This window comes from Camelus dromedarius, chromosome 34, assembly GCF_036321535.1.
Source record: "Camelus dromedarius isolate mCamDro1 chromosome 34, mCamDro1.pat, whole genome shotgun sequence".
NCBI lineage: Eukaryota > Metazoa > Chordata > Mammalia > Artiodactyla > Camelidae > Camelus > Camelus dromedarius.
This window is the reverse complement of record NC_087469.1, coordinates 7,987,478-8,009,148: the sequence shown is the minus strand read 5'-3', so window position 1 is coordinate 8,009,148 and position 21,671 is coordinate 7,987,478. Positions and strand designations below refer to the sequence as shown.

Here is a 21,671-nt window from a genome sequence, read left to right as displayed (position 1 = left end):
GCAAAACTTAGACTGTGCCACTGGTCGTGAATCATTTGATCCTGCTTAACTTCCTTGTGAGGTAGACAGGGTTAAGACCTGAGCTTGGGTCTTGTCAGGGTAAGGTTGGGTTGGATACTGAGTAGAACAGGTAGAGGTGGAACTGAAGACAGAAATGGGCAGGAGGTGATGGGTTGAGAGGACTATACTGGTACTGTTCACTGGAACAGAAATGTGAGACTTCCCAAACACCTGCTGACACCAGGGTGGAGGCAGGGCTGTGGAGTTCAGTTTGAGATGCATTGAAGTGGACTAGAAACCAAGACAGGGTTGTGGATGGGGGACCCATGGGGCCCTCCAGCTAGTGAAGTTCAATGCCTCTTCTCACTAGTCCTCAGAGACCTGACCTGCTTTTCTTCCTAGGCCTGTGCTGTGACCATTCAGTATAGCCCAGTGGTTAAAAATGCGTGCTTCAGGGAAGTGATCTCCAAACCTGTTTTGTTATTAAATAAGTATTTTCTGAGCATGTATCCCAAGATATGTGTATTTGTTTATGAAGTATAAAAATGTCTTCTTGACTATATATAAATAGCAACAAAAATTTAACATAAATGGTGAGACAAAATATACAATCAATTTTTTTTTTTCCCAAGAAATTTGGATTACCTCTTGTACTCCAGTTTGCTAGCCTCTGCTCCCAAGGGTCATATGTTGTGGCTGTGAAGTTGAGCAACTTAACCTTTCCAAGCTTCAATTTTCTCATCTGTAAAGTAAGGATAATAAAACCATCTGAGAATTGTGACGGTTAAATGAGATAATTCAAGTAAAGCTCTTAATGTCCACAAGAAGAAAAGACTTTTCTCCCAGACTTGAGTATTAGAATTCAATCTATAGTTTCTCTCTTTTGCTATGCCAAAAATAGGTCCAGGTCCTTTTCATTGGAAAATTCTACACAAGAGATAGCTAGGGCCAAACCAATAATATAAAATGTGGGGGAGATAGGTTAGAAACGTCCATGTTAATTTTTTTTTTAGAATATGAAAATGAATATATGTATGTATATGCATGACTGGGACATTGTGCTGCACACCAGAAATTGACACATTGTAACTGACTACTTCAATTAAAGATTTTGAAAAATTGAAGTATAGTTAATTTGCAGAGTTGTGTTTCAGGTGCACAGGAAAATGATTCAGCTACATACAGACACACACCCATTTTTTGTGGCCCTTGGGTGAGCTGAGGGTTTTTGCAAAGAAAAAAACACTTTCGGATTCTTTTCCACGATAAGAAACCTCCATATTTTTAATGGCAATTATATTGGGTTTGGCATTACTGACTTCTCTCTTGAATGGTCCTTGAAAGCCTATTGAAGCAGATTCCTCTCCACCTAAACATACTAATAAAAATAACTGACATACTGTGTGCCAGGTGCTGTTCTAATCACTTTACACAGTAATATTACCTCAGTCCTTGGAACCATTGAGTTAGGTGTCATTATTATCCCATTTTGTAAATAACTTGCCCAAGGTAGTACAGCTACAATGTTACGGAACCAGAACTCAAACTTAGATACACTGCAACTCCAGAGTTCGTGTTCTTATCTACTAGCCTATGGTGCTTCTGAAGCTGCTGGGGGCAGAGGTCTTTTGGGCTCGTGGTTGTAGCCTCGGGGCTACAACAGCGCTTGCTGTGTGGTCTGTTGAATGAGCAGAGGGACGGACAAAGAAGAAGCGCAGTTGTGCGATCTAAGGGATGTAGACTGGGCCCGGGAAGCAGGCGTGTTTCTGCAAACGCTCTCACCTGTCAGCCTGGGCGGTTCCAAACACAGCCACTTCCGGTCATGGCCCCGCCCCCCCGAGTCGCCGCCGTCTGTTTCGCGTTCAAGAAGTTTGTCCCCAGCGCCGAACCGTCTCCCCGCCCGCGCCGCTGCCATGGCGGCAGCTCCGCTGCTCTCCAAGGCCGAGTATCTGAAGCGTTACTTGTCCGGGGCAGATGCCGGCGTCGACGGGGCCCCTGAGTCCGGCCGCAAGCGTCGCAAAAAGCGGCCGAAGCCTGGCGGGTCCGGCGGCAAGGGGTGAGTTGGCCCCGGTGGCGCGGGGTCCGCGCGGTTCGTCGCCCCTCACTTTCCCAGCTCCGCCCTCGGCCCGGCTCTTTCTGGGCTCCTCGCCCGCGGCCCCGCTCTTCTGACTGCTCGCCAGACACTGTCTGAGCCCGGAGCCCGCTCAGGCCGCTCCTCGCGCTCCTGGGCAGGATCTTCGATGTGTTCAGGCCAGGCGGTAACTTTCACTACTCTTTTCCCGCCTTTGTAGCATTTCGTCAAAGGCGTAGAGAATGAATATTGTGCTCTGAGAATAATGGTGGAGCGAATTCAGAGGCTCTGGGCTTGGATATTTAGGGCCCAGAACCTGTCTGTGGGGTTCTCTAATCCCAAAGATTCTGGACCTGAGTCAGAGACCTGTGCTTACTTCCTGTTACTCTTACTTGTCCTCCTAACAATAAGATTTACACAGTTCTTGTCGTGCACCAGGCACCGTTCTAGGTACTTTAGACTTAAGTGAATTTACTTAAGCTTCATAACACGACCATGAAGTACATATTGTTGTTTTCCCCATTTTTCAAACGAGAAAACTTATGTGGCCCAGTGTGCTGCGTTGAATAGTGCCCTTTCCTCTCCAGTTGACCTCAGAACGTCAGAAAGTGACCTCATTTGGAAATAGGGTCTTTGCAGATGTAATTAAGGTAAAGTCATAGTGGGTTTGGATGGGTGCTAAATCCAGTATGACTGGTGTCCTTTTAAGATGAGGGAAATTTGGACACGGAAACAGGTATAGAGGAAAAACGACCATGTGAAGATGTAGGCTGAAACGCTAGTGAATGTATGCCACCACTAGCCAAGGTATGGCCAGGGCTACCAGAAGTTGGAAGAGTCAAGGAAAGCTCTTTCCCTAGAGCCTTTCTGGTGAGCATTCCCTTGCGGACACCTTGATTTCAGACTTGAAGCCTCCAGAGCTGTGAGAGAATACGTCTCTGCTGTTTTAAGCCACCCGATTCTTGATGCTTTGTTAGGCAGCCCTAGGAAACTAATATACCCAGTAAAGTCAAATAGTTCCAAAGAACTAATCCAGTTCCTTTCCTGGTTTGGTTGTGTTATTCATGCCTTTTGTCTTCCTGCCCCTCTGACTTGTGTGGATCCTTTGGAGGCAGTGCCATGTAATGAAATTAGCTTGAGTTTTGAAGCAACACTGATCAGAGTTTGCATCCTAGCTGTGCCATTTTTTGGGCTGTGTGGCTTTGCGCAAAATGTTTCATCTCTTTAAGCCTCAGTTTCTGTATCTTTAAAGTGAAAGTAATACTGAATGATATCACTTATATTAAATGGTTTTTGTGATTAGTGATTTTGGCTTTTCAAATAATAACTAATTACATCACGGTGGTCATTGTTATCATTTGGACTCATCCATTGTTAAACCATGTAACAAACACATATTGAATACTTTTCTATGCCAATTACTGCAGGGTGTTGAGGATATCACTGTGAATGAGAGAGGCGTCCCTCTTCCGATGGAGCTTATAGTTTAATGGGACTACAGCCTTTAAACAAACTAACAACCTGTTGATTTATTTCTTTTGTAATAAATGAAATGAAAGTATTCCAAGAATGTGTAACGGGTTCCTAGCTGGAAGGGATAAGGGGGAATGGTCAAATAGTCAAGTTAGGTATGCATGCTCAAGGAGGTTATATATGTGCTAGGTTTTTAAGAATGAGTAAGAGTTTCCCAGTAAAGAATGAGAAAGGTAGGTCAGGCAGAGGGAAGGAACTGGGTATGTGAAACTGATCTGAAAGAAATTTGGCTCATTCTAGGCACCAAAAGATGACCAGCGAGTAGTGAACTGAGGAGGCAGTGGTACCAGAGAAGTTGGCCACATGGGCAAAGACTAGACCATGCAGGATCTTGTAGGATTTTGAGCTTTATCCTAAAACCAATAGGTTAAGTGTTTGTAGGCTGTTATCCAAGAGTGATTCTTCTCTTTTGATCTTTTATCTTTTCACATTTAGAATGCGGATTGTGGATGATGATGTGAGCTGGACTTCTATCTCCACCACTAAACTGGAAAAGGAGGAAGAGGAAGATGATGGGGATTTGCCTGTGGTATGTATCTTTTGAGGCTGTGAGGACTTTGAAATCCAAGCTTCTCAATCTTGACTCCCAATGCAGGGTAGATTTATGAAGGGGAAAGTTGAGGGCAGAGAAGAGGTGACATTTTCTAAGAACTATTTTAAAATAATCTTCTTTGATGATGCCTGTACAGTCTTTGTTTTAGAGGATCCATCAGCTTAGATATGGGAACTAATCACAGAGAGAGGCAGGACTCCTCAGTGTCAGTGATAGAGCCATGATTAGAGTTAGCCATGGTTCAATTTGTTGGAATCTACTTCAGAAACAATGCACAATTTCAATTATAGGAAACTTTTTATTCACTCTCTTTGTTCATTGATTCAGCTAAGCTTTAAAATTGTATACCCTGAGTACTGGAGATATGTAAATTAACAGAACACAGTGTCTATACTTTAGAGGTCATACCCTAGAATGAAAGACCGAGTTTCAAATAATTTGAGCCATATGATAAATGTAGGAGATGTTGTTTACATATGCATCAAGTGCTATTAGAGCACAGGGAAGGTAGCACACTTTTTATTCCATTGGGAAATTCCACAAAGGATGTAAATATCTGAACTGAATTTCAAAGGATGAGTAAGAGCCAGGGGGTTAACAGCATAAGCAAATGAGTTAGTGTTGGTATCGTCATGGGACCTTTGCTCAGAATTGCTGAGAAACAAGGTGATGAAAAAGAGAGCTGTTGTTAGGGTGTATTATACTAAAAGGTTGTAAAGATGAGTTCCAGATAAGTATATTTAATGTTAATCCCCAGCATTTCTATAATAGGTCACTTAAAAGAAGATTTGTTAGTAATTAGATGGGAAATAGTGATCATAAGGAACCAGTATAATTTCAGTCAGAATGAATTACTGAAGCCTGATTAATATTTACAATATTTGTTGTTATATTTTATTTTTATAAAAGCAATTCATATTTATTATAGAATGTTTTGGAATTATAAGAAAGTTGAAAGTTTTAAAAAGAATATAATGATCACTTACTTATAATGTGACCATCCAGAGATAACAACTGCTAGCATTTGGATGCATCCGTCTTTAACTCATAGATTTTATTTATTAACTCATTATATTTTATTTACTTTTTAAAATATAATTCAGATCATACTGTACATATGATTATGGAGCCTGCTTTTTCATTTAATAATATGTTAGCAATACTTCAATAAGACTTTAAAATATTCTTTGAGAATGTGACTTTTAATGGTTGCATAGTAGTTCAATGTACATATTAATTTAACCTGTCCTGTTATTAGACATACGAGTTGTTTCCGGCTCTAATTAGCATCTTAGACCTAAATCGTTGTAGGAGTCTGTTTATTTCTTTATTCTCATGAAGTGAAATTAGTAGGTTGGAGAGAATGATCCCTTTTGAGCTCTTTCCCACATTGCTTTCCAAAAGGCGGTACTAGTTTACACTCCCACTAGAGGTATATGCGAACGCCAGTTTCCCCATTTCTTCATCAATACTGGAGCATTATTAGCATTAATAAAAACAACAGCAAACTTATGCCAATTTGGCAGGTGAACCAGTGGTATCCTGTGTCTTTGAAAAATAGTGAAATGAATAATTTTTTATTTGTTCATTGGACATTTGTGTTTTATGAATTTCTTGTATTTGTCCATTTTTTAGAAAATTGGAATTTTAATTTTTTCCCTTGATTTATTTGCTATTTGTGTAACAATAATATCTCTTTTACATGTCGTAAGTATATTTTATCATTTGCTTTTTCATTTATAATAGTTTTTGATATTTTAGTGTCTTAATTTTTATATAGTCAACTCTATTAATTCTCCTTTATAGTGTTGCCTTTTGCTCTTATCATTGTCCTAGAACGGAAACAAGGGAAGCTTTAGCCTCACTGGTCTCTATGCTGGTTAAAACAGATCTTGATTATTAAATTCACTTTTGTTACTGCAAGATCAGCACCACCATTAGTAATGGTAAAATAATTAGGACAACCACAGTAGCAGTGGGAGCGCAAGAGTAATAGGTATAATTTACCATGTACTGAGCTCTGCTGAGCTTACATGAATTATCTCATTGAATCCTCATAGCAATCCTTTGATCGTACTTTTGCAAATGAGGAAATTGAGGCTTAGAATATTTTGCCAAAGGTTACACAAAGTATATTACAAATACAAAATATTAAGTAACAAAGCTGGGATTTAGATCTCTATTCATCTTGCTTTAAGCTTGTGTTTTTAATGCCCAGTGAGAGACCTCAAAACTAGATTATGTGAAGAATGATGATAGGATCTTGGGGGAAGAGAAGAAGTAGAGGGGAATTATGACCTGGGTTAGAAATACAGTTCTGCCACTTGCTATCTTTTAACACTGAGAAAAAGTTACTTCACTTCTCTGAGCTCTTTAGTAATGTGGAGCCTTTCTTTGTGGGGTTTTTGTGTCGATTGAATAAGAGAAGCACAAAACACGGTGCCTTGCACATAGTTGCTCCTCTATATCTAGAATTTATTAAGCCAGCTATCTTTGAAGGGCTGTCATGTGGAAAGGGGATCTGTTGCTTCAGAGGTCAGAAACTAGGGTTGATGGGACGAAGTTACATGAAAGTAGATACGAGTCCAAAAAACGAAGAACTTTCTAGCCCCAAAATTTAGTGGTCTGCCTTGTAATATAACTAGTTCCCTGCCAGTGAAATGTTTCCCTGTCAGGGAGGGACTCGGTGAATGATCATTTATCAAGGATTCTATAGAGAACATTCCAGATTTGTTCGGGAATTTGGATGATACAAAGTATAGTTTTATCCCTTAAAGCATCTCTGATTCTGTGTACATCTTAACGAATTCTTTTGATTGGATTCAAGAGAACCTATCATTATGACTGCTTACAATAAGAAAGCTTTCACAAAGAGCCCGAAGCCTTGATGAATGAAGGTATGACACAGAGCCTGCCTGTGTTTTCACTCTGAATGTAAACTAAGAAAGGGAAAAGAATTTAGTTTTTAACTTACAAGTGGCAGTTGTATACCTAGTAGGTTAATAAAAAAGGTTTGTAATGAAAGTAATTAACCTTGGAGGGAAATTGATTAGTCAGAGAAAGATCTATAATTAAACCATCCAGTGACAGTCATATGTTCATGGAGCAAACGTAACTGAGGACCACTATGTGTTTCTTCATGGTCATTTTGGGTCTGTGTGTGTCATGTATTTTTAGGAATGGGAATGGTCATAGCTTCAGGTCCCTGAGACATCAGTGCCCCTTGGCTGGATCCTGTGGGTTTCCTCAACATACTGCTCTCCCTCCACAGGTGGCTGAGTTTGTGGATGAGAGGCCAGAAGAGGTAAAGCAGATGGAAGTCTTTCGTTCAAGTGCCAAATGGAAGCTTCTGGGAGGTGAGTTCCAACAATAGATAAATCTGATTTTCCCATTTATAGAGGAAGCCTTTTTCTCTGTTCTACACTTTTCTTCTTAAAGGAATACATAGTTTGTTTTCTTATGTCATTGATCCTGAAGAATATAAGTGAAAAAGAATTCAGAACTTCTTGCAAGGTAGTAAGACTTGGAAACTGAGAAACCAAGTATTCCTCTTTCACTTATGTATTGGTATTAGGGTTTCTGAGGTTAGGAAGTGACTCCTTTGGGGGACTTTGAGCACCCGCTCCTCTCTGGCCAGAATAGGAGTGCACTTAGTATACAGGCAGGAGTTTGCAGGTATTTTCAAGAATCTGAGGAACAGAGTTTGGAGACTTCAGCAAGCTCTCTCCTCTCCCAGCATGAAGTAGTTCATGTATGTGCTAAGGACCAATGTTTTCTGTCCTTTTTCTTTATATTGGTAAGTCTTTCATTGCTCTTCCCTTGAATTTTGGTATTTTACAGTGCATTATCCTCCACTTGCCCACTCTACATCCTCTCCCTAGGCCAATAATTTAACTCCCTATTTAGAACATTTTTTGAATTCTTGAAAATTAGACAGAAGGCATTTGTTATGTCTGGGCAGAAATGAGGCCTGGTCTTATTTACCTTAGTATTCCCACTGCCCAGTACCAGGAGAGGCTGTTAATAAATATTTCTTGAATTGCGAATAGATGTTTGATTCTTGTAGCCTACTGCTCTTTGCTAAATCATCACTGGGGACTTAGCAGTCATTTCCCCTTTTCCAAAAACTTAGTGGGTAGGTCTGCTTACTAAGACACAGACTTAGTCCCACTGAGTCACAGCCCTGGTCCCAGCAGTCATTTGGGCTCTGTGTGGCCAGTGGAAGGGAGCTGGTTTTCACTTGCTCTGTTCATTCCTCCATAAACACAGATCTTGTTTCTTGATAGTTGTTTAACTCCAATTTACCCTTGATACATGTTTGTTTTTCATACATGGAGGGTATAAGACTTTACTTCTAAACAGGATTTGTTCTCTCTGTGTTATATTTTGTGCCTTTAGTTTAATTATCCTACAATTCTGTTTAGAGAAAAATGCATAACAAAAGTGACAGTTGGCTATAGGTTAATAATCACTATGGCCTCAGTTAATTTTTAGTACATTATTATTATGTTTTATGAATGAAAACTTTATCACTATTCTTTTATCAGAATCCTGTTCACTCTTAATCTGTTACTTTTAGGCGTATCCTGTAGTTGTGTTTCCAGTGTTTTTCATAATCCTTTTTTCAGAGAGGATCTTCTGAACTTCTTATCTGTAGGCCTATGAAGTGGTACAGACGCGCACACACACACACACACACACACACACACACACACACACACACGAATAGTTCTTTTTCCATTTGCTTCACTGTTACTGGCCCATCCCCATTTGTTACTGGAAATATCCTCACTGATCTCTGACCCTTATTTCCTTTTTATAAATATCATGGAATTTATCAACCTTATAGATTAATCATCAGGTATTCCACAGATGTCAGCATTTCTCTCTGGATGGATTCCAATCAGATAGGCCTGTTCCCCAAAGTAAAAGAGTTCACTTGGTTTAATTCATCCGTTTAACAGGTGTTCATTGGGGCCTGCTCAGCTTTTTTTTGTATTTGTGTTTTATTTGTTTTTGGAGCTCAGTGATAAGAACTAGAGGGAGAGGAGAGACTGGGTTTTGGAAATGACCTTATTTGCTATAAACATTTCATTCTGCTGTGCCTTTGAACATTGAAAGTCTCAAACTCTTTCCTTTGTGAAGATTATCATATGGACTCTGGAGTCAAATCTGGATTTGGATATTCATTCCGCCACTTATTAGCAGTATGATTTTGGCAATTTACTTAATCTTTCTGAGTATCAACTTCTCATCTATAAAATGAGTATAACTATTTATCTCCTAGGCTGCTTGTGAGAATTAGATGAGGTAATCTATATACAACATGGGCATGCAATAGGTGATCAGTAAATGCTGACCCTTCTTTCTTTCTCGTGCTCTCTCTGTCCCTAATAAGGAGCACGATGGCATGGATTAAATAGTTAACAGTATTTCATTTTGATGTGGCACAGATTCAGTCATTTTGCCTTTTGAAACAAGAGTGAGTGTGAACTATGAATTATCTATGCTCAGTATCAGTAGGTACCTCTGCTGAGGAGCTCTGCACAAATGAGGTTTTGGGAAGAGCACTGGATTGGGGGTTAGAAGACTGGGGTTCTAGCCTGTCGCTTCATCTTAGTAGGTGTGACCCTAGGTAAGGTATCACTCAGCTTCTTAGAGTGTCTGTTTTTATGTCTGTAAAATAAGGATATATGCCCTGCTTACCTTACAGTGTGTTTAATATGGAAAATATATTTAGAATGCTTTGCAGATTTACGACTTGTTAGGCAAATAGGAGAGATTATTCTTAAGGTATTGTTGAGTGCTGGCTTACTACCCCTAAGTAAAAGAGTTGTACAGACCGTTTGGGCTTTCTGAGTAGTTTTGAGATGTGTGCTGCTGGGACATCTTTTGAAACTTTGATTCCTGGGGGTGAACAGAGCATTTGTGGGAATCTGACTCTTTGTTATTTGTGTTTAGGCCACAATGAAGATTTACCTTCATACAGACATTTCCATCATGACAGCCCAGATCCGTCTCCTCCAAGGAGGGTCCGCCATGACACCCCGGATCCATCTCCTCCAAGGAAGGTCCGTCATGACACCCCGGATCCATCTCCTCCAAGGAGGGTCCGTCACGACACCCCGGATTCATCTCCTCCAAGGAGAGTCTGTCACGACTCCCCAGCTCCTTCTCCTCCTAGAAGGGTTCGTCATGATTCCCCAGATCTGTCTCCCCCCAGGAGGCCCCATCATGACTCAGAACCATCTCCCCTGAGGAGGGCCCGTCATGATTCACTGGATCCTTCTCCCCTCAGGAAGCCTCATCGTCATTCTTCAGGTGTATCTCCTAGGAGGGCCCGTCATGACACACCAGATCCATCTCCTCCTAGGAGAACCCACCATAGTTCCTCAGATAGCTCTCCCCCAAAGAGGGCCTGTAACAGCTTCCCTGACACAGTTCAACCTAGAAGGACTCTTGACTCTGTGGACACATCACAGCTCAGGAGGGCCCGTCATGATTCCCCTGATTTGGCTTCTAATGTTCCTCCTTCACTGCCCAGAACCCAAAGCAGCAAAGCCCCAGAAAGAGCCTCTAGCAAAACTTCTCCACATTGGAAAGGGCCAGGACCCTCTCATCCCTCACTCCCAAAGAACAGCAAATATGACTATGACTCGGACCTCTCTCCTCCACGAAAAAAGCAAGCAAGGTCCCAGTCTGGAAGTAAGCAGCATGATTCTAAAGGTGAGCGTTTGATTGCCCGTAAGAGGGACTTACTCCCTAGGTGCTTTCTTTTGGACTTCTTAGTTGCTCTATTAGATATTTGTGGTCTTTAGAAATGAGAATGGGGTTTTGGAGAAGTTTAAAAACTGTAGGGAAATGGTGAGAGATTGGGCTGAGGAGAGTTAAAAATTCCTAGTAGCAGGGAGGATATCTTTATGTATCCTTTTGTTTATTCTTTCCACCCTGTATAAAAGTACTGCGTGTCTGCTGCAGAAACTTTAGAATGTATAGAAATATGTAAAGAAATAGAAAAAGGTCATACAAAATTCTGTTATTCTGGACAGTCACTGCTGGTGTTGTAACCAGTGTTCTTTTAGCCTTTTTTAAAAATTTATTTTGGCTGTAGTTGAGACTTGTCTGTGCAGTAAATGCATATTGCATGTATGGTCTCGCCTGGTGTTTTCACTCGCTCATGTCATAAAACATCTCTGTTAATATAGTTTTTGTTGGTGTTCTGTTACATAGAATTACTTAACCATTTCCCTAATATTGCATATTTTAGGTTATTTCTAAGTTTTTGATTTTGTAACGAACATCTTTATACATAAACTGTTGCCCTATTCGGGATTCTTACCTACTTCTAGATAGATTTCCTAGAAACTGAAGTAACTTCTAGTTATGCTTCCTAGGAAACTAAGTAGAAATTGATTTACTGGGTCAGAGGGTTCTATATTTTTGAGACTATTTTAAGACTATTTCAGATTGCTTTTGGGGAGGTGTTTTTTGATGCTTATGTCTGCAACTCAAGCCTGTGAGGTGAAATTTGTTTATCTTTTTTTTTTTAATTGAAGTACAGTCAGTTTACAATGTATCTATTTCTGGTGTACAGCATGTTTCAGTCATAAATGTACATACATATATTCCTTTTCATATTCTTTTTCATTATAGGTTACTGAAAGGTATTGATTATAGTTCCCTGTGCTATACAGTAGAAACTTGTTGTTTATCTATTTTATATACAGTAGTTAGTATCTGCAAATCTCGAACTTCCAATTTATCCTTTCCCACCCATTCTCTTCCCCCCCCTTTTCTGGTAACTGTAAGTTTGTTTATTCTACCTTTTGTTCTAGGTACCGTTTTAATTTTTAAGTTCAAATACATTGTTATCTTTTAGTCTGAGGACACAGTATATTCTAGGTAGTCTTAACATTTACCACAGCACTGAGATCTGAGTGCAGTTTGTTTGCCCCTTCTGTGTGTGGGTAAATATGGCACAGATGAGTATGCTGAGATCTCACATAGCAGTCACAGTCACTAGTAACTCGGGAGTAGAACTCCACATCCTGCCTGTGGGTTTTAAAAGTTGTCTCTGACTTTGATCTTCTCCCCAGGCATTTGTACTTGCATTTAGGTTGGTGATGGTTCCTCATGAGAGGACTCAATGAATATTGAAGGTTAGCCTGGTAAATTCTTGTTTTAGATTCTGCCAAGGGGACTAAAGATGTTATTCTTCAATTTCTAGGCTCTTCCCCCAGCCATAGGAAATTTCATACAAGTTCTTCACCCAGAAGATCTCAGAGTCACAAATTGGACTCTTCTTCCTACCCAGGTGACAGTCGGAAAGCCTCTGATTCAGATCTGTCACCTCCACGGAACAGACCTAGGCACCGGAGCTCTGATTCTGACCTCTCTCCACCGAGGAGGAAACAGAGGGCCAAATCTTCTGATTCCGATCTGTCTCCACCTCGAAGGAGTCAGCCTCTGGGAAAGAAGGTAGAAATTTTCAGGAGCCATATCTTTTTTTAGAGTAATTCTTGTCTTCTAGCTTTTCTCAGAGGTCCCAGAGGAGGAAGAGGTATCTCTTAGTGGTACAGTAAACCTAGCTCAGAGGACCTCTTTTCTTCTCTCTAAAGGCAGGAAGGACTGCATGTAGCCCAGCCCAGATGAACTTGCAAATACCAGATTTCCTAAATAGCTTCTGCCTTTATATCCTCTTAGTTTCACAAATCTCATTTTAATAAGTCCACAGAAACTTCTGTTTTCTTATGAATAAACTGAGAACTGTAGTTTACAGAGTGGAGTTAGGAGCACAAACCTTGTGTCAAACCTGTCACGTATTTGAATCCGACTTCTTCTGTGTACTATCTGTGAGATACGAGGAAAATACATACTGTCTCTAATCTCAGCTTCTTCATCTTTAAAATGTGCACATTAGTAGTACATACTTTATAAGGTTCTTGTAAGAATTAAATGAGTTAGTGTAAGTGAAACTCTTAGCACAGTGCCTGGGACAAAGTAAGTGTTTAGTGTAAGCAATTTACTGTCATAAATTGGACTGTAGGTCTCTATATCCAGAGCTTAAAGAGAGGCACTTAAAATATAAAACTACTTTTAGAAATTGTATCATCTGAGAAGTCAGTATTTTGTATTATTTTAAATCTATGATGAAGCCTGAATTAGCAAAAAAAAGTCCTCATGAATCCTGAGTAATTGTGTTGTACAGGACATCAGTACTAGTAAAGGAATTATTCCAGTGAGTTAGGAGACAAAACGGTAGAGCCTGAGGTGTGCACGTTTCCTCCAACACAGACTTTTCAGGTGAGTCTCCCCAAAGCCCGCGTAGGCCTTGTAAAGGGTAGACCAGCCCGCCCCTAACCCGGGAAGGGCAGTTTTCTTCCGGGGAACAGAGTGAGGTCTGTGTTTTGACTGGACCCCTTGACGTTTTATGTGTCTGTTTACTCTGTGGACAATTTAATATTAATCAAATTTAGCACGTTACTTAAGCATATAATTGTATGCATCAATTGTGGGTTGGTTTGTTATCTTTCTATAGAGTGGACTTTAGTAAAAATGTTTTGATTTGGTCATATCTTGTCATTATTCTGAAATATATCCAAGATCTAACGATCTTAGATTGGCTTGACCTTGTGATTTAAATGGAATTTTTACCAGTGTTGGTCTCTACTGGAGGACTTAAGAGCTTGGTACGGTTTCTGATCAGGTGACCTGAGAGTGAGTCTTTGTGTGTGCGGTGAACATGCTGAAAAGTCAGAAGCACAGATTCTTAGCCTTCCCTTCAGTATCCTGTTGGTCTGTGTTTCTGTTTACTCTTAAACTTGACAGTGCTATTAATTTTCCATGAAATTCAGCTTTATTTCTTCTTTTCTATTTTGTGAATCTTGTTGAAAGTGAGAACATAAAGCTAGAGTTTTTGGTTTGGTTATTGCCGATCACCAGACAGAAGTGTACATAACTGTGTACCTACACCCGTGGAGCCTGCTGCTGCGTCGTCTCGTTAACGCTGGATGCTCCCTTTTCCATTGCATAGGCTGCGCACATGTACTCTGGGGCTAGAACTGGGTTGGTGTTAACTGACATACAGCGAGAGCAGCAGGAGCTTGAGAGACGGGACCAAGAAACCGTGGCATTTGAAGGTAAAAATGTGACAGTGCAGAGGCCAGTCAAGACTCATGTAGCTTTTATTTTTTTAACGTAGCTTAGTCTACCTGATATTTAAAACTTTTAATTGCTATCAAATTTCATTTCTGGTTTTATGCATTATTTTAACTTCTCATTGGGCCCAAGTGGTTCTTTTCCTTCTTGAAAAATGTTTTTAGGCTCATCACCAATATACACTTAGATATTGGTAGGAACTACATGTAGTCTGGCTGTGAAAGTTCTTATCCAGCATCAGAATCCCAGGTGGTTGATTTCAGCTGTTAGAATATACTAATTTCTGATTTTGATAACTGGTGTTTATCTTTAAAAATATGATTTTCCTTTGCAGCTGAATTCCAATATGCTGAAACTGTATTTCGAGATAAGTCTGGTCGGAAAAGGAATTTGAAACTGGAACGTTTAGAGCAGAGGAGAAAAGCAGAGAAGGATTCGGAGAGAGATGAGCTGTATGCTCAGTGGGGAAAAGGGTAAGAGAACCACGGAAAGGGAAAGCAAGACGGCAGTGACTGGAGGCAGTCATTTCTATATTCTTTTGACCAGTTAGTTCATTGTTCTGCCTTCAGAGCTGTTTTCAGGTATGGGAACTTCAGTGTGCTCAGTCTCTTTCTAAGGTCCTGACATATTCCACACTCCCAGTTAGTATTCTAGGAATTTTACGCTTTTCAGTATTTGGCCTAGGCTGCTGGAAGGAGGAGGTTCTCCAAGTGTAGCAGGCCAGTCCATCTCAGCCTAAGAGTGGAAACGTTAAACAGCATAGCAGACACTCCTGGTTCTTTTTGTCCAGGCTTGCCCAGAGCCGGCAGCAGCAACAAAATGTGGAGGATGCAATGAAGGAAATGCAGAAGCCTTTGGCCCGCTACATCGATGATGAAGATCTGGATCGGATGCTGAGAGAGCAAGAAAGAGAGGGGGACCCCATGGCCAACCTTATCAAGAAGAGTAAGGCCAAGGAGAACAAGAATAAGAAAGGTGAACCTTCTGGGGATCATCAGAGATAGAGGTGACTTACGTGAAGAGGGAGAACCATTAGGTTATGATACATAGCTACGTGCAAGGAAGGCTTCCCTGTACAATTTCAGAGTCCTTGTATTTGGGAATTTAGGTTTAACTCAATAGAGATTTCTGTATTAAATAATGTTTCCCCCTGCCATCCAGCTCTGAATTGAATTATATAGGGAACTAACTTTTCTCTCTCTCCCCTGTCATTAGTGAGACCTCGCTACAGTGGCCCAGCACCTCCTCCCAACAGATTCAATATCTGGCCTGGATATCGCTGGGATGGAGTGGACAGGTGAGCCCGAGTGTTTGCTACAGTTTGTTTTCTCTCCCATCTAACCCTAACCTTCCCTAACTGTTGTCCAATTATTCTACACTCTGCCTCATTCTCTACTCCAATCACAAGGTTAATAATATGCAGTTTGCTTGCTTCTGTTTTTCAGTTCCATTTCCCATGCATAGAACATGCCACTTCTTCCTTTTATCCCTTTTTGAAGCTTTTTAAAGCTCTGGACAAGCAGCTCAGGTGGCCAGATAAGAGACCCTTTGTTTTTGACATTGGTCATGTCTAAAGGTTTAGAGGGGATGAGTGAGGGGTGCTAGTCTCTAGCCTTCTCTGTGTTGTATCTTTAAATGTAGCCCTTGAACCTTTTCTCCACTGCCTTAGGAGTGAGTTATTGTAATGTCTCCCTGATGCCTACCACCTTATCTGTTCACCTACCTGCATCTGTACCCATATACACTAGCTTCCTGCCTGTTGTCATCGGTGAACTATATGTGCTGCTATGCAAAGTCACGTTAGATCCTGTCTCTTGCTGCTAAAGGACGTTGTTCTAGCATGTAGCACGGTCACTCTCAAACTTTGTGATCTCAAGACCCTTTTACACTCTTAAAACTTATTAAGGACCCAAAAACTTTTGTTTATCTGGATTATATCTGTTAATACTTACATATTAGAAATTAAACTAAGATGTTTAAAGAGTATTTAATATTTTTTTTAAGAAAGCTACTACATTAGCTTAATTACCCTATTTTTAAAGAAAAATACATTTTCCAAACCAAAAAAAAAGTGAGAAGAGTAGCATTGATTTACATTTTTGCAAATCTCAGTGTCTGGGCTAATAGTAGACATCAGAATGTTTGTTTCAACTAGTTTATTGTGTTTTTCAGCTCTCAAGTTTCCGCTTAACATATTTCTCTGTTGAGATTCCCCACCCATTCATTCATTATGAGCCATTTTATTCTTCCTTGAGTATTTATAATTGGTGCTTTGAAGTCCTGTCTGCTAATTGCAGCATTTAAGTTATCTCAGGGTTGGTTTCTATTCGTAGTTTATTCTTGAGTGTGATCACATTTTACTGTTTTTCTGTACATGTCTGGCCATTTTTAAATGTATACTGAACATTATGAATGATACGTTGTGGAAACTTTGAATTCTCTTGTGGATGGATTAACAGCATCTCTACATTTTAGATAAGTGAAGCATGATAGCAGTCATATGAAGGATTTGAAAGGCACAGATTTGGAAGTAGAGAGACAAGATGCAAGGTTGTTGCAGTAGGCTAAAGGTGATGGAGGTCTGAGCCATGGCAGTGGTGGTAAGAATGGAGAGAGAAGAAAGTGGAAAATTGGTTAAATGATAAAGTGGCAGGACCTGGGGACTGATTTGGTGAGAGGGAGAAATCACTGGATTTGGCGCTAATGACTTAAAAGAGAGCTGACTCTGTAGCATAGTGAAATGCAAGCCAGGTTCTAATGTGTTAAGGAGTGAATTAAAAATAAGAAAAAGATATAGACAGTAAATACAGGCTCTTTCAAGAAGTTTATATAAGAAGATAGAATACGTGGTATTAGAAGGGAATTGAGGTCCACTCCTTGAAGTTCACCCCTGTATTGTCTTCCGTGACACCCTACTTCTGGTTATTTTCTCTTATTCTTGGCCACCTTTCTGAACTTCTCTTACTCTTTGTCCTCCTTCAGTGTTTCTCAGGGCTCCATCTGTAACCCTTAGCTGTTCTCAGTCCACGTGCTCTCTCTGGCCGAATCTTGTCTAGTACACCTTCAGTTACCAGCTATATGTACATGATTCCCAAATCTATAGACTCCAGCCTGGAGTATTTAGCTACACATTGGATTTCTCTATCGGTATGTGCTTGTGGCACCTTAAGTGCAATGTGTTCAATGCTGAACTCATCAGCTTCCCCTACTCTAAAGCTGCTCCTACTTTTGTGTTCTGTCCTGGTTAGTGGCAGCCTCATTCATCTGGTCGCTGAAATTGTTAACCTGTGAGTCAAACTTGCCTCCTCCCCCTCTGCTCTTACATACCTTATCAACCGCTGTGTTACGTCCTTCTGTGTTTTCTCTCTGTCCCTCTTTTTTATCATCCCTTTCATCATCTGTTGCTTGGACAATGCAGTAACTTTTCTGCCTCCAGTCTCCTCCAGAGTGACCTCTTTGAAATGCGGTTTATGTTCCTGCTTTAAATTTATTCCTAATAGATGAAATCTAAGCTTTTTACCATGGCCTGCGGAGCTCATTATGATTTGGCCTCTGCTACCTTCCTAACTTTGTTCATGCTGCCCCCTTTTCATACTTTAGGCTCCAGCCATACCAGTTTGCCTTTGGTTCCCTGCATGTACCAGGCTGTCTTTATTCTTGTGCCTTTGCTCTTGTTGCTTGTGCTGTGCTGTCTCCTGAAGCGCCCTCCTGATCCTTCTGGCCCTCTCGTTAACTCTGTCTTTTCAGACTCAGTGTAGGAGTCCCCTCTATGAAGCCTTTCCTGACCATTCTTGTTCATCCCCTTCCCAAGTTGAGTAAGATCCCCATTCTGCTTCCATGATACCCAGTGCGTATTTCTATCCTAATTTATGCTTTTTGTTTTAATTATTTGTTTAGATGTCAGTCTCCTCCACTGATCTGTGAGTTCATCAGGTCAGGTGCTATGTCATATTCGTTTTCATGACTCAGTGCCTAGCGTATATTAAGAATTCACTAAATGTTTGTGTAATGACTCATGTAAGATGTAGACATGAGTTGAGAGTGAGTTGAGCTTTTAGAGAGTGGTAAATGTTTGAAACAGCTGCCAAGGAGTGGGAGAATGATCTGAACAAGGACTGATAAGAGGGTGATTATGGATTTTGTCTTTTTGATTCTGTTGCTTTTCTTAAATATTTTCACAAGACTGCATTACTTTCCTTTTTTCTCATTAGACTGTGAACTCTTTTTTCAAAAATAAATGTTCAGTTCAGGATTCTGGCTGATTAGTATCTCTTGATTGCAGATCCAATGGATTTGAACAGAAGCGCTTTGCCAGGCTTGCCAGCAAGAAGGCGGTGGAGGAACTTGCCTACAAGTGGAGTGTTGAGGATATGTAACTTTTCTGAGGCTGTGGGGGTGGCTGTGGGTTGTTTTAGTGGACGCAGAGCAGCCAGACATCCAGCTGTAACAGTCCTCTGTGCTAATAATCAGGGCCCGCACAGACCAGCGACTTGCTGAATGCCAGTTGTGACCACAGAAGGATATTTGAGATGTGATGTTTGGACTGAGGCACCTGTACTTCTCAGGTGTGCTGACACTGCCTGTTGCTGGCTTTCAGAGGAAGCATTGATTTCTCAGTGTCCCAGGGTTTGTTCTTGGTTAGGGTATTTCTTTTTTAATAAACATACATTTATTTTTTTAAAATAATTTTCTTAATTGGATATTCTATTTTTGAGAAGAATACAAGCTAATATTGAACCCCCAGGGATCTTGGAGGGTGATGGTTGGATTTGTCATTAATCTAGGAAGCAGTATGAGTAAAAACTTTACCAGTGATAGATCCTTCCTCTTAGAAAATAAGAATTATTGCTAAACTAGACTTAGGAATAGATGGCTATTTGGAGACTTGGTGTATGATAGAGGTAGTATCACAGGTTAGGAAGAGATGGATAATGGTGCTTAGAAAATTAGAGTATTATATGGACAGAAACAAAGTTGAATCCCTACCCTAGACCATATAAAGCAAAGACAAATCCCAAAGTGATTAAAGACATAAATGAAAGGTAATATGCTAAAGCCAGTAGGAACAAATGGAGAATGTCTTTGTGACCTTGGAGTGAGGATAGATTTGTTAAATAAGATCTCCAAAGCACAATCCATAAGATTTAATAGCTTTGTCTACTTCATAATTAAAAGATTTCTAGTCAGCAAACACCCTATAGTCAAAGCTAAAGATGGGTATAGATTAGGAAAAAATATTTGCAACGTCTAGAACTGACAAAGGATTGCGCTTACAACAGATCAAATATGGAAGGAACTACCGTAAGTTGGAAAGGAAAACAAAACACAGAATAAAAATAGGCAAAGAATATGAATATGTAAAGCCTAAAGAGAAAACCAGAATGGCTAATAAGTATATTACCACTAGTAATTAGAGAAATAGAAATCAAAGCATTAATGAGTTTCTACTTTGTGTATTAATTTAGCAAAAATAAGCAAGAGAGTGAATTCTCATAGGAAATGAAAACTCATGGGGAGTTTTGAGCTGGTGCATCCATTTTGGAGAACAAATGGGCAACACTTAACTGAAAATAAGTAATATCTGGGATACAGTATTGCAGAATTTTTCAAGAAAATTACTCTGGAGCTATACTGTCTGAGTTTGAATCTAAGGTATATCTTAGTGTGTGACCTTGATAAGCCACTTTTCTGTGTTTTAGTTTCTTCATCTTTGAATGGATGTAATATTAGCCACCTCGTCAGTTTATTGTGAGCTTAGAACAGTGCCTGGCACATAATACGTGTCACAAAATTGTTAGCTGTTTTTATCATCATCTTCCTAATCATCAGGTGTTGATAGGCAGCCTCCAAGATGGCCACCAGAGAGCCCTGACTCCTGGTGCTTAAGCCCTTGGGTAGTCCCCCCCTACAGTGAATAGGGCTGACCTATGTAACCGAAAGGATGTGCTGGAAAGGTGGGACTTCTGAGGCTGGGTCATAGAAGACACTGAAGCATCTGCCTTGTACTCTGTTGGGTCACTTGCTCTGGAAGAAGCCAGCTACTGTGTCACGAGGACATTCAAGCAGCCCTCTGGAGAGGTCCTCGTGGAGATGAAGGGAGGCCTCTCACCAGCAGACACAGCAGTTTCCCAGCCATGTAAGTGAGCCACCTTGGAAGTGGATCCTTTAGCTCCATTCACACCTTTAGATGTGTATGCAACCATTATCAGCAATGTGGTCACAACCTCATGAGATCCTGAGCCAGAATCACCCAGCTCCAAATTCTTGAACCAAAGAAATGGAGATAATCATTTATTATTTTTTCTTTTTTAAACTTTTTTCTTTTTTAAAATATTTATTTATTAAAATTTTTTTGTGTATTTTTTAATAGCTTGAGATGCAATTCACATACTACACTGTTTACCCATTTAATGTGTGTAATTCAGTGGTTTTTAGCATATTGCAGAGTTGTGCAACCTTCCTCACAATGAATTTTAAAACGTTTTGGATACAGAAAACTTTGTATCCATTAGCAGTCACTCTTCTCTCATCCCTAACTCCCCCAGCCCTAGGCAACCACTAATCTGTCACTATAGATTTGCCTATTCTAGACATTTCATATAATATGTGAATGGGACTACCATGCAATATATGGCCTTTTGTATCTAGCTCTTTTCACTTAGCATAGTGTTTTCAAGGTTCATCTGTGTTACAGTTTGTATTAGTACTCCACTCCTTTTTATGGCTGAATAATATTTCCTTGTATGGATATACCACATTTTATTTATCCATCTGTTGGTAGAAGTTTGAGTTGTTTCCACCTTTTGGCTATTGTGAATATTGTTGCTGTGAACATTCAAGTACACATTATCGTATGGACGTGTGTTTTCGTTTTTCTTGGAGAAGAATTGCTGAATCATATGGTAACACCATGTTTTACTTTTTGAGGAACTACCAAACTTATAAAGCAGTGTATGAGAGTCCCAATTCTTGCTAATACAATGTTACTATCTGTCTTCTTCGTTACAGCTATCCTAGTGGTATAAAGTGGTGTGTCATTTTGGTTTTGATTTGCATTTCCCTGATGCCTACTGTTGTTGAACATCTTTATCTTCTTTGGAGAAAGATATATTCAAAGCTTTGCCCATTTTTCAACTGGGTTAGTTGTCATACATACACACTTTTATGTAAAATTCTGTATATATTCTGTTAACAAGTCTCTTATCAGATAGATATACATGATTTGCAAATATTTCCTCTCATTCTGTGGGTATATTGTTTTAAGCTGCTAAGTTTTGAAGTAATTTGTTACACAGCAATAGATAACTAATGCATTAAGTTTGTACATACCTTCCGTCAAAGCAGTTCCACTCCTGG

General features: G+C 40.1%; 1 protein-coding gene across 2 annotated transcripts; it reads left to right on the top strand.

Annotated features, from left to right (window-relative positions):
* Positions 1-1,877: 1,877 nt before the first annotated feature.
* On the top strand, positions 1,878-19,001 carry BUD13 (BUD13 homolog). Of its 2 annotated transcripts, none has more exons than XM_031443628.2 (10): positions 1,878-2,056; positions 4,040-4,133; positions 7,429-7,513; positions 10,119-10,883; positions 12,472-12,635; positions 14,191-14,296; positions 14,650-14,788; positions 15,106-15,290; positions 15,531-15,612; positions 18,598-19,001. In XM_031443628.2, the coding sequence occupies exons 1-10, from the start codon at positions 1,914-1,916 to the stop codon at positions 18,689-18,691; spliced, it is 1,857 nt and encodes a 618-aa protein (XP_031299488.2). In that variant the 5' UTR covers positions 1,878-1,913; the 3' UTR covers positions 18,692-19,001. The 2 variants fall into 2 exon arrangements, with proteins under 2 accessions (XP_031299488.2, XP_031299487.2); XM_031443627.2 differs by having other exon boundaries at positions 12,385-12,635.
* Positions 19,002-21,671: the final 2,670 nt, after the last annotated feature.